Source organism: Callionymus lyra, chromosome 18 (genome assembly GCF_982586985.1).
Source record: "Callionymus lyra chromosome 18, fCalLyr1.hap1.1, whole genome shotgun sequence".
Lineage (NCBI taxonomy): Eukaryota > Metazoa > Chordata > Actinopteri > Syngnathiformes > Callionymidae > Callionymus > Callionymus lyra.
Window position 1 is genome coordinate 3744222 of NC_141835.1, and position 13876 is coordinate 3758097.

General features: G+C 41.9%; 1 protein-coding gene across 6 annotated transcripts; it reads right to left on the bottom strand.

Annotated features, from left to right (window-relative positions):
• Positions 1-1030: 1030 nt before the first annotated feature.
• Positions 1031-10942, bottom strand: rdh12 (retinol dehydrogenase 12). Of its 6 annotated transcripts, XM_087779673.1 has the most exons (9): positions 10897-10942; positions 10440-10470; positions 9718-9958; positions 8372-8508; positions 7924-8079; positions 6893-6997; positions 6606-6815; positions 6361-6550; positions 3904-4533 (listed from the first exon to the last, which is right to left on the bottom strand). In XM_087779673.1, the coding sequence occupies exons 2-9, from the start codon at positions 10462-10464 to the stop codon at positions 4431-4433; spliced, it is 1167 nt and encodes a 388-aa protein (XP_087635799.1). In that variant the 5' UTR covers positions 10465-10470; positions 10897-10942; the 3' UTR covers positions 3904-4430. The 6 variants fall into 6 exon arrangements, 5 of the variants coding, with proteins under 5 accessions (XP_087635800.1, XP_087635799.1, XP_087635797.1 ...); XR_015709269.1 differs by lacking the exons at positions 10440-10470; positions 10897-10942 and having other exon boundaries at positions 3904-4241; positions 4359-4533; positions 9718-10059; XM_087779671.1 differs by lacking the exons at positions 10440-10470; positions 10897-10942 and having other exon boundaries at positions 3904-4342; positions 4392-4533; positions 9718-10059.
• Between the last annotated feature and the right edge of the window lie 2934 nt (positions 10943-13876).

The window sequence follows — 13876 nt, forward strand, 5'->3', positions numbered from 1 at the left end:
TCACAACAAGATCGCACTGCAGCGACACAGGTGATGGAAGAGACACACAACTGTACACACATGTACACACATCACAACAAGATCGCACTGCAGCGACACAGGTGATAGAAGAGACACACACATGTACACACATGTACACACATGTACACACATCACAACAAGATCGCACTGCAGCGACACAGGTGATAGAAGAGACACACAACTGTACACACATGTACACACATCACAACAAGATCGCACTGCAGCGACACAGGTGATAGAAGAGACACACAACTGTACACACATGTACACACATCACAACAAGATCGCACTGCAGCGACACAGGTGATAGAGACACACAACTGTACACACATGTACACACATCACAACAAGATCGCACTGCAGCGACACAGGTGATAGAAGAGACACACAACTGTACACACATGTACACACATCACAACAAGATCGCACTGCAGCGCCACAGGTGATGGAAGAGACACACAACTGTACACACATGTACACACATCACAACAAGATCGCACTGCAGCGCCACAGGTGATGGAAGAGACACACAACTGTACACACATGTACACACATCACAACAAGATCGCACTGCAGCGACACAGGTGATGGAAGAGACACACAACTGTACACACATGTACACACATCACAACAAGATCGCACTGCAGCGACACAGGTGATAGAAGAGACACACAACTGTACACACATGTACACACATCACAACAAGATCGCACTGCAGCGACACAGGTGATAGAAGAGACACACAACTGTACACACATGTACACACATCACAACAAGATCGCACTGCAGCGCCACAGGTGATAGAAGAGACACACACATGTACACACATGTACACACATCACAACAAGATCACACTGCAGCGACACAGGTGATAGAAGAGACACACAACTGTACACACATGTACACAAATCACAACAAGATCGCACTGCAGCGACACAGGTGATAGAAGAGACACACAACTGTACACACATGTACACACATCACAACAAGATCGCACTGCAGCGCCACAGGTGATAGAACAGACACACAACTGTACACACATGTACACACATCACAACAAGATCGCACTGCAGCGACACAGGTGATAGAAGAGACACACACATGTACACACATCACAACAAGATCGCACTGCAGCGCCACAGGTGATGGAACAGACACACAACTGTACACACATGTACACACATCACAACAAGATCGCACTGCAGCGACACAGGTGATAGAAGAGACACACACATGTACACACATCACAACAAGATCGCACTGCAGCGACACAGGTGATGGAGGAGACACACACATGTACACACATGTACACACATCACAACAAGATCGCACTGCAGCGACACAGGTGATAGAAGAGACACACACATGTACACACATGTACACACATCACAACAAGATCGCACTGCAGCGACACAGGTGATAGAAGAGACACACAACTGTACACACATGTACACACAACACAACAAGATCGCACTGCAGCGACACAGGTGATAGAGACACACACATGTACACACATCACAACAAGATCGCACTGCAGCGACACAGGTGATGGAGGAGACACACACATGTACACACATGTACACACATCACAACAAGATCGCACTGCAGCGACACAGGTGATAGAAGAGACACACAACTGTACACACATCACAACAAGATCGCACTGCAGCGACACAGGTGATAGAGACACACATGTACACACATCACAACAAGATCGCACTGCAGCGACACAGGTGATGGACACACTTGTACACACATGTACACACATCACAACAAGATCGCACTGCAGCGACACAGGTGATAGAAGAGACACACACATGTACACACATGTACACACATCACAACAAGATCGCACTGCAGCGACACAGGTGATAGAAGAGACACACACATGTACACACATCACAACAAGATCGCACTGCAGCGACACAGGTGATAGAAGAGACACACACATGTACACACATCACAACAAGATCGCACTGCAGCGACACAGGTGATGCACACACACTTGTACACACTTGTACACACATCACAACAAGATCGCACTGCAGCGCCAAAACAAACAACACAATTTCAAATAAATACAAACACAACTGACAGTTCAAAGACGGAATTGTGTTAAAAATAATTTTTGTGTATAAAAAAAATAATAACAATCATAACAACGATGACTACACAACATCACTGCTGCAACTGTTCAACGACACACTCTGTGACGCACAACTGTCCTCAAAGCTGTCAGCAGCAGCGTGTGAGGTTGTCGGTGCGATTCCTACCTCAGCCTCGAAGCAACACACGTTTGTGTTGTCGCTCATCTTCAGTGTTGTTGAACACTTTTGTGTTCACACTTCAAGAGGTTGTGTTACTTTATTTAGGATCACATTCAAAACTAACAGGTTTTGTTTCAAGTTCTTCTTCCGTTTGTGTTTGTCCAGAAACACATGATCATTTACACAAGTATTAACAAAAGCTCGTACTTTTGTGAGAAGAAGGGATTTTTATCGATCGGTGTTTTGTATCGTTGTGCGATCGATCCACGATCACGACAGTGTTGTGATGTCATTTCCTGCTGTCAGTTTCTTCACTCTCTCCATCCCACCTCTGACGCCGACTGTTGATCACTGCCGCACTTTATCAGTGTTTCTGTCAAAGAATTGTAAAAATGATTTTTGAAACAAAAGAAAGAATAAATCAAATGTTGATGATCTGTTGCTTTGGTCTGAACACGACTGATGAGTCTTTTTAACATTTAATGTTTTTAATTGTTGTTGATGTACAGTTTTAAATAATAATCATTTTAAATGATGTGTCGTGTCATCATTGTTTATTACAACAATATAAACATTTATATTGAAATATAATATAAAGATAATATAAATCTGTTCCGTTTGTGTTTTATTTATATCTCCATCTTTAACGTAGCCATTAGATCATGGTTGTTTTTAAGATATCCACTTTTCAAGAGAACTACCAGGTAATTGTTTTATTATTACATTATAACTAGTATTGTTATATTATTATATACTACGTAGTATTATATACTTTATTATTATATATTATTTTATTGTTTTATGATTATATAAAACTTATTGTTCGATTATTGTGTAATACTTTTATAATTATATAATACTACGTACTACAACATATTACATAATAATACTTCTTTTTTTTTTTATTATGTAATACGTATTATTTTTTTATTATTATATACTATGTAGTATTATGTACTTAATTATTATGTAATATTATTTTATTATGTAATATTATTTACTTTATAACTATATAATGCTTATTACCATGTAATATATGTTGTAGTATTTAGTATTGTATAATAACGTAATAAATGTTTTTTTTATTGTTTTGTTATACAATAAGTATTGTATACTACGTAGGCTTAGATACTTTATTATGATATTAGACGTATTATTATTTTATTATTATATAATACTTATAATTGTTCTAGTAGTATATATTGCTTATGTAATGCGTATTAATCTTTTGTTATACAATAAGTATTATATAATACGTAGTCTTATATACTTCATCATGATATTAAACGTATTATTATTTTATTATTATATAATACTTATAATTGTTCTAGTATTATATAATACTTATTATGTAATATATGTTGTAGTATGTAGTATTGTATAATAACGTAATACTTTTTTTGAATGTAATACGTATTATTGTTTTGTTATACAATAATACCTATTATATAATACTTAGTCTTATATACTTTATTATGATATTAAACGTATTATTATTTTATTATTATATAATACCTATAATTGTTCTAGTATTATATAATACTTATTATGTAATACATGTCGATGGGGTCAGACTGGGGTCGTCATCTTCTCGTGGACCAATCAGACGCCAGGCTCTCGTAGGAACACTTGTTTTTATTTCCATCAAATGTAAACATTCACCTCTGACGCGTGTAGTAAAGGCTTCTGTTGCTCTCGTAGAAAACTCTGTAAATGCTGGAGATGATGACGAGGAGTTTGAAGTAGAAAAGCGTCGAAGAAGCTTCTTTATCACAAAGTACGAGAGACGCCGGTCGTTGACCCTGAATCGACCTTCACAGTTTCTACAGCGACGATACATCCAGGGTTTTTTTTTGCCTTCACTGGTTCACATCGTGTCACAAAAATATATAAAGCTTAGAAAGAACTTGTTGAATCTACACCAGACCGTTTGAGGAACATGGTCTTCGGACCCTCGGAGTCTTCGGACCCTGGAGTCCTCGGACCCTCGGAGTCTTCGGACCCTCGGAGTCTTCGGACCCTCGGAGTCTTCGGACCCTCGGAGTCTTCGGACCCTCGGTGTCTTCGGACCCTGGAGTCCTTGGACCCTCGGAGTCTTCGGACCCTGGAGTCCTCGGACCCCCGGGGTCTTCAAAAATGGCTTCAGTCCCACTGGATCCCGAGCAGATCGCAGCTGGCGTCCCACAGCCGCCGCGCCGTGTCCTCGCTGCGACCCTGAGGCGCCACGAAGGCGGGCGAGCAGTCGCTGGAACGAGAGGAGCGAGAGCTTCAAGGTCGTGGAGGTCACATGGATGGAGGTCACACGGATGGAGGTCACACGGATGGAGGTCACAGGTCAAGAGACGCTGAAGAGCGTTTTATACTTTGACCGTGAAATGAATCTGTTTTTATTTTTGTGAATCTTTACAACTTTCTTTACAGAAGACAAAGAGAGAGAGAGAGAGAGAGAGAGAGAGAGAGAAACTGAGAGAGAGAGAAACTGAGAGGGAGAGAGAGAGAAACTGAGAGAGCGAGAGAGAGAAACTGAGAGAGAGAGAGAAACTGAGAGAGCGAGAGAGAGAAACTGAGAGGGAGAGAGAGAGAAACTGCGAGAGAGAGAGAGAGAGAGAGAAACTGAGAGAGCGAGAGAGAGAAACTGAGAGGGAGAGAGAGAGAAACTGAGAGAGCGAGAGAGAGAAACTGAGAGGGAGCGAGAGAGAGAAACTGAGAGGGAGAGAGAGAGAGCGAAACTGAGAGAGCGAGAGAGAGAAACTGAGAGAGAGAGAGAGAGAAACTGCGAGAGAGAGAAACTGAGAGAGAGAGAGAGAGAAACTGAGAGAGCGAGAGAGAGAAACTGAGAGGGAGAAAGAGAGAAACTGAGAGAGCGAGAGAGAGAAACTGAGAGGGAGAGAGAGAGAAACTGAGAGAGCGAGAGAGAGAAACTGAGAGGGAGAGAGAGAGAAACTGCGAGAGAGAGAGAGAGAAACTGAGAGGGAGAGAGAGAGAAACTGAGAGAGCGAGAGAGAGAAACTGAGAGAGAGAGAGGGAGGGAGAGAGTTGAAGAGAAGGTGAGAACAAGGGCGAGAGAAACGGAGAGAACTGAGAGCGGGAGAGGAAGAAAGTCGAGGGAGAGAAATAAATAGAGCAACGGTTGCAGAGAAAAGGGAGCAGGCGAGAGAGAGAGAGAGAGGAAAAAGAGAGAGCAAGAGAAAGGGTGAGGGTGCGAGAGAGCGTAAGAAAAAGGGAGAGCAAAAAAAGGGGAAGAGAGCGAGGGAGTAAGGGAGAGTGAGAACAAGAAAGCAAGAGAATGAGAGGGCGATAAAAAGAAAATGAGAGAACAAGTGGGTGTGAGAAAAAGAAATGGAGAGCAAGAAAGAGCGCAAGTGTGTGAGAGAAAAAGGGAGAAGAAGAGAGTGAGGGTGTGAGAGAAAGAGAGAAATGTCTCGTCTGTCTTGTTAATTTTCGTGTAAAACTGAAGTTTGAATCTCCAGGCAAGCATGTGTTTATTGGCTGCTCTCTCTTCGGCTCCTCTCTCATTGGCTGCTCTCTCTTCGGCTCCTCTCTCATTGGCTGCTCTCTCTCATTGGCTGCTCTCTCATTGGCTGCTCTATCATTGGCTCCTCTCTCATTGGCTCCTCTCTCATTGGCTGCTCTCTCATTGGCTGCTCTCTCATTGGCTGCTCTATCTCATTGGCTCCTCTCTCATTGGCTGCTCTCTCATTGGCTGCTCTCTCTCATTGGCTCCTCTCTCATTGGCTGCTCTCTCTCATTGGCTCCTCTCTCATTGGCTGCTCTCTCATTGGCTGCTCTCTCTCATTGGCTGCTCTCTCTCATTGGCTGCTCTCTCATTGGCTGCTCTCTCATTGGCTCCTCTCTCATTGGCTCCTCTCTCATTAGCTGCTCTCTCTCATTGGCTGCTCTCTCATTGGCTGCTCTCTCATTGGCTCCTCTCTCATTGGCTGCTCTCTCTCATTGGCTGCTCTCTCATTGGCTGCTCTCTCATTGGCTGCTCTCTCTCATTGGCTGCTCTCTCATTGGCTCCTCTCTCATTGGCTGCTCTCTCATTGGCTGCTCTCTCATTGGCTGCTCTCACCTGAAGTGTTGTCCACTGATGTGCTGCAGCTCCTCGGCGACGGCGCAGTAGATGCTGGTCTGAGCTCCTTCTCGCGGCGTCTTCAGGAAGACGGCGAGCACGGAGAAGATGATGGCCATGAGCGTGGAGTGCCTGGTGAGGTCAGAGTTCACGGTGCCGGGGTGGACCGAGTTGACCGTCACGCCGGAGCCTGCGGAGCAGAGACGTCAGAGCGAGGTCCGGGCGCCGCGGGCGACCACACCCACCTTTCAGCCGCCGCGCTAGCTCCCGCGCGAACAGCACGTTAGCTAGCTTGCTCTGGCAGTACGCCAGCCCGCTGTTGTAGCTGCCCTGGCTGTGCAGGTCGTGGAAGCGGATCCAGCCGAAGTTGTGGGCGAGCGACGACACCACCACGATCCGGGCCGGAGCGCTGCGCCGCAGGAGCCCCGCCAGCAGGGACGTCAACAGGAAGTGACCTGCGGGAACAGGAAGTCAGAGGACGTCCACAGGAAGTGACCTGCAGGAACAGGAAGTCAGAGGAGTGGAGTCTCACCCAAGTGGTTGACGCCGATGTGCATCTCGAAGCCGTCCGTGGTTTTGGTGAACGGACACATCATGACGCCCGCGTTGTTGATCAGCACGTGCAGCTCCGAGAATTCTGGGTAATTCACGGTTTCAGTGACAAAGAATGAAAGAAGTTTAAAATCAAACAAAGACGTTTTTAAAGCATTTTTCTATTCCTATCTCCTCTCTCCCTCTTTTTCTCACCCTCTCCTTCACCATCTCTTTCTCTCACCCTCTCCTTCTCTCTCCCTCTTTTTCTCACCCTCTCCTTCACCCTCCCTTTCTCTCACCCTCTTTTTCTCACCCTCTCCTTCACCCTCCCTTTCTCTCACCCTCCCTTTCTCAGCCTCTCTTTCTCTCACCCCCCCTTTCTCTCTCCCTCTTTTTCTCACCCTCTCCTTCACCCTCCCTTTCTCTCACCCTCTATCTCTCACCCTCTCTTTCTCTCACCCTCCCTTTCGCTAACCCTCCCTTCCTCACCCTTTTTTTCTCTCACCCTCCCTTTCTCTCTCCCTCCTTTTCTCACCCTCTCCTTCACACTCCCTTTCTCTCACCCTCTATCTCTCACCGTCTCTTTCTCTCACCCTCCCTTTCTCACCCTTTTTTTCTCTCTCCCTCCTTTTCTCACCCTCTCCTTCACCCTCCCTTTCTCTCACCCTCTATCTGTCACCCTCTCTTTCGCTAACCCTCCCTTCCTCATCTTTTTTTCTCTCACCCTCCCTTTCTCTCTCCCTCCTTTTCTCACCCTCTCCTTCACCCTCCCTTTCTCTCACCCTCTTTCTCTCACCCTCCCTTTCTCACCCTTTTTTCTCTCACCCTCCCTTTCTCTCTCCCTCCTTTTCTCACCCTCTCCTTCACCCTCCCTTTCGCTAACCCTCCCTTTCTCACCCTTTTTTTCTCTCACCCTCTTTCTCTCACCCTCTCCTTCACCCTCTCTTTCTCTCACCCTCCCTTTCTCTCACCCTCTCTCTCTCACCCTCTCACCCTCTCACCCTCTCTCTCACCCCATCATACACTCACCCAACAGGAACTTCTGAGCGAACAGTCGTATCGAACAAGTATCAGATAAATCCAGTTCTCGAACTTCCACGTCTGCTCTGTGATAAGAGGCTCTGATGCTGGAGGCAGCTTCCTCGCCTTTGTCCACGTCCCGGCACGCCAGGATCACACGCGCGCCTGCCACGAGAAATATTGAAATGAAGATAAAATAGATTTAAATGACAATAAAATGGATTTAAATGAAAATAAAATGGATTTAAATGAAAATAAAATATTTTTGAAAATAAAAGTTCTCGAGTCAAAAAGATATTTTCCTCAAAACAAAAATTGTTTCAATGAAAAATCCAAAGTAAAAAATAAAATAGTTTAAACATAGAAAATATAGTTGAGACTCAAACATTGTTTCACACTTTAGTAAAGATTATATATCAGATCTATGCGTTCGCACCTGAGCAGGTTCAAAGCTCACCTCGTACAGCCAGGTCCAGAGCCGTCTCCTTCCCGATCCCGGTGTTGGCTCCTGTGATCAGAACCGTCTTCCCGTCCAGGCGGGTCGAGGACGAGCAGGACCGACCTCCAGCGTATCTTCTGTGGACCAGAGACAGACTGAAGACCGTGAGTCTAGTGGAGAGACGTCAACAAGACCCTTAAGGTGACACTTGACCCCATGACTCGTTAGACTTTCACTCTTAGAGGGTGAAAAAAGGGAGGGTGAGAGAAATGGAGGTTGGGAGAAAAAGAGGGTGAGAGAAAAGGAGGGTTGAGAGAAATGGAGGGTGAGAGAAAAAGAGGGTGAGAGAAATGGAGGTTGGGAGAAAAAGAGGGTGAGAGAAATGGAGGTTGGGAGAAAAAGAGGGTGAGAGAAAAGGAGGGTTGAGAGAAAAAGAGGGTGAGAGAAAAGGAGGGTTGAGAGAAAAAGAGGGTGAGAGAAATGGAGGTTGGGAGAAAAAGAGGGTGAGAGAAAAAGAGGGTGAGAGAAATGGAGGTTGAGAGAAAAGGAGGGAGAGAGGAAGTGATTTCACTTTATATCTTCAAAATATTGTGTAAAAATTGAGAAAATGAATTAATTCTCACAAAAGTTAAAAGAATTTAGGAGAAAAAAATAAATAATTAATTGATTATAACAAGTTTGTTTTTATGACAGTAAAGAATAGTATTAATTAATTCAAATATTAAAATAAAAAAATAAAATATAAAAATGTAATTATAATGAATTCATTAAAAGTTTAACTAAAGTTGACCCTTGACCTTTTCTTCTTCAGCTCCATCTTAAGAAGTTAATAAACATGTCTGGACCAGGGTCTTGTCTTCTGGCTCAGCTCATTTGACAACTTTTATCATGGAAAAAAAAATAGTTTGATTCGAGACTGAATTAAAAGCTGCAACTGTTGCCGTACAAGATGGGTTTTAATTGTCGCATTTAAACGGGAAGAGATTAATGAACCAAAGAATGCATGTTAACCTCCATTACAAGGTTATTATCTCAGAAACATTATCGATCCTCGACCGTTGAATGATTGACAAGGTGATCGGAAGTTGAGGTGGCACGAGCGCCAGCAGCAGCAGCAGCCAATAGGAAGCGAGAACACTGCCTGTAAATATAGCTCCGCCCACGTCCTCTCTCCTGATTGGCCGCGGCTCCTCCATCACTCTTTGATGTCATCGATCATCGATCCATCAAATATTTCTTATCCTGATCCCTCTCAGCGCAGGAGCCGAAACATTATGACCACCGAGCACCGACCCGCGTCCCTGTCAATCAAGCGCCAGCGTCGCGCGTGCGTTAGCGTCGGACGGTTTCTGATGGATTCTTACCGGATGTTTGGCGCGAACAAGATGACGAGGATCGTCGCGACGGCGGTCACCGCGACCAGGAGCAGCAGCAGCATGACGGAGTGAAGATGGAGGTCCTCAGTCCTCAGCTCCTGCTCTGGAGGAGGAACAGCTGATGCCGAGGAGGAGGCGCGCGAGGGATCATGGGATTGTAGTTCTTGCGCAACTGTCGATCTGGGGACGCATGCGCAGTGGACGGTCTCGATCCGTGGTTTCACGGAAACTAGATTCGGACAAAAATATATAAATATATAAAATATATAAATATATAACGTGGAACCATTTATTGTTTTGCGCATTTTCGTTGCGTTCAAAATACAAAACGTTATGGATATCGAGCAGTGTGCCGGACGTGACGTCAGCATGCTTCCTGCACAGATCACGTGTAGAAACATCTCAAATCTCTAAGACATTTAAATCAGTTTTTATTGATTCTTTAAAGGTTCAGAACCTTCTCTGTTCAGTTTTAGAAAAGCATTGATGCTCTAGAGACAAAGTTAGCATTAGCACCTGCTGAAAAAGTACATGTTATCATTAGCTTTATAAATTGTGTAATTATATATTAGCTAAGAATTAATTTTAAGTTATCCATCTTAGCATAGTTAGCATTGATCACCAGCAGAAGAGGTCAAAGTTAGCATTAGCACCTGCTGAAAAAATGACATAGATGTTCAATTGAAAAAATTCAATTTTAAGATACTCACGAGCTGCCGTAGAGAAGGTTAGCATTAGCGCCTGTTTAAAAGTACGTATTAGCCAATGAGAACACATGTTTGGAATGAGATAACAACTTTAGCATTAGCTTGTAAATTGGATTTCTCATCTTAGTATAGCATTGATCCGCTAGAGAGAAAGTAAAAGTTAGCATTAGCACCTGCTGAAAAAGTACATGTTAGCCTATATATTTACAAAATGTATAAAACTAATGCTAAGAATTAATTTTAAGTTACCCACATTAGCATAGTAAGCATTGATCACCATCAGAGGAGGTCAAGGTTAGCATTAGCACCTACTGAAAATATAAAATATATGTTAACTTATATACTTACATAACTAATAAAATTCAATTTTAAGATGCTCACGTAAGCAGCATTCTGCAGTAGAGAAGGTTAGCATTAGCACCTGCTTAAAAATTACATATAAGCCAATTCATTAACTCACCTTAGCATAGCAAGTATCGATCTGCCATAGATCAGGTCAAAGTTAGCATCAGCACCTGTTAAAAAAGAAAGTTACACGTTAACCAAGATATATTAACACAAATTAGTAATAAGCATTAGCTTTTAAAAATAAGCTACTGACCTAAGCATAGTATGCGTCAATCACCAGCAGAGGGCAAAGTTAGCGTTAGCACCTACAGAGAGTCCGAGTTATTATATTATATATAAATATCGGATCTGCAGGTCAATCATGCAGAAGAACAATCTTGGACAACCTTAGCCTTAGCATCTCAAGTCCAACAATTAGCGTTAGCACAGCAGTTACCTCACATGCAGAGAAAGTCTTAGCATTAGCATCTGCTAGGAGAAGAAGTCAAGTTAGCATCAGATCTGCAGGTTAGTTATGCTAACATTAGCCTTAGCATGTCAATATATACAGTATATATATATACATACACAATAAATCCATCACGTCGTCCTTAGCATGTCAATGTATATACAATCAAGTCTATCAATTAGCATTAGCATTTTGTTAAATTAAAAATGATTATACACTATACGCCATACTTAAATTAATGCTAAAAGATAATCAAAATATAAAGTATAAATTACTCGCTTGTTCTAAGAGCTTAAACGTTTGACGACACATTCACAATCAACATTTCACTCCAGACTGATTCACTGGTTCAAGACAAGCTGGGATAAGAATTATGTTGTGTCTCAAATCACATACTAGCGTACTCAAAGTTAGTATTCTGAGTGCGTAAGTGCGTCTCAATTCTTAGTATGTAAATGTAGTGCTCCATACACACTAAAATGTCACTAAAACGCCCACAAAACTGAGTATGGATCGATGGACACTTTCTACACTAAACGACTCCATCTTAGTGACGTTGTAAACGGATTCTCATATTTCTTCTTTATTTCTTTTTCCAAACTTGCAAAACGTGCTGCCAGCAGGTGGCGATAGTGTTCCTACAGCTGCTTGAAATCATCCTTAAATAGTAGTATAAGAAGAAGCTGTCCCGTCATTTCCTGTTAGTGTGTAGCAGCAGAGTTTGATTTGAGACAAACTATCTGTGGAGGATTAGTTACTAGTTAGTACGTACACTATCCTGATGATACTAACTTCTAGTATACTAAGAGAAGTATGTTTGAGACATACTATCTGTGGAGGATTAGTTACTAGTTAGTACGTACACTATCCTGATGATACTAACTTCTAGTATACTAAGAGAAGTATGTGATTTGAGACATACTATCTGTGGAGGATTAGTTACTAGTTAGTACGTACACTATCCTGATGATACTAACTTCTAGTATACTAAGAGAAGTGTGTGATTTGAGACATACTATCTGTGGAGGATTAGTTACTAGTTAGTATGTACACTATCCTGATGATACTAACTTCTAGTATACTAAGAGAAGTGTGTGATTTGAGACATACTATCTGTGGAGGATTAGTTACTAGTTAGTATGTACACTATCCTGATGATACTAACTTCTAGTATACTAAGAGAAGTATGTGATTTGAGACATACTATCTGTGGAGGATTAGTTACTAGTTAGTACGTACACTATCCTGATGCATACTAACTTCTAGTGTACTAAGAGAAGTATGTGATTTGAGACATACTATCTGTGGAGGATTAGTTACTAGTTAGTACGTACACTATCCTGATGATACTAACTTCTAGTATACTAAGAGAAGTATGTTTGAGACATACTATCTGTGGAGGATTAGTTACTAGTTAGTACGTACACTATTCTGATGATACTAACTTCTAGTATACTAAGAGAAGTGTGTGATTTGAGACATACTATCTGTGGAGGATTAGTTACTAGTTAGTATGTACACTATCCTGATGATACTAACTTCTAGTATACTAAGAGAAGTATGTGATTTGAGACATACTATCTGTGGAGGATTAGTTACTAGTTAGTACGTACACTATCCTGATGCATACTAACTTCTAGTGTACTAAGAGAAGTATGTGATTTGAGACATACTATCTGTGGAGGATTAGTTACTAGTTAGTACGTACACTATCCTGATGATACTAACTTCTAGTATACTAAGAGAAGTATGTTTGAGACATACTATCTGTGGAGGATTAGTTACTAGTTAGTACGTACACTATTCTGATGATACTAACTTCTAGTATACTAAGAGAAGTATGTTTGAGACATACTATCTGTGGAGGATTAGTTACTAGTTAGTACGTACACAATCCTGATGCATACTAACTTCTAGTATACTAAGAGAAGTATGTGATTTGAGACATACTATCTGTGGAGGATTAGTTACTAGTTAGTACGTATACTATCCTGATGCATACTAACTTCTAGTATACTAAGAGAAGTGTGTGATTTGAGACATACTATCTGTGGAGGATTAGTTACTAGTTAGTACGTACACTATCCTGATGATACTAACTTCTAGTATACTAAGAGAAGTATGTTTGAGACATACTATCTGTGGAGGATTAGTTACTAGTTAGTACGTACACAATCCTGATGCATACTAACTTCTAGTATACTAAGAGAAGTATGTGATTTGAGACATACTATCTGTGGAGGATTAGTTACTAGTTAGTACGTACACTATTCTGATGATACTAACTTCTAGTATACTAAGAGAAGTATGTTTGAGACATACTATCTGTGGAGGATTAGTTACTAGTTAGTACGTACACTATCCTGATGATACTAACTTCTAGTATACTAAGAGAAGTGTGTGATTTGAGACATACTATCTCTGGAGGATTAGTTACTAGTTAGTACGTACACTATCCTGATGATACTAACTTCTAGTATACTAAGAGAAGTATGTTTGAGACATACTATCTGTGGAGGATTAGTTACTAGTTAGTACGTACACTATCCTGATGATACTAACTTCTAGTATACTTAGAGAAGTATGTTTGAGACATACTATCTGTGGAGGATTAGTTACTAGTTAGTACGTACACTATCCTGAT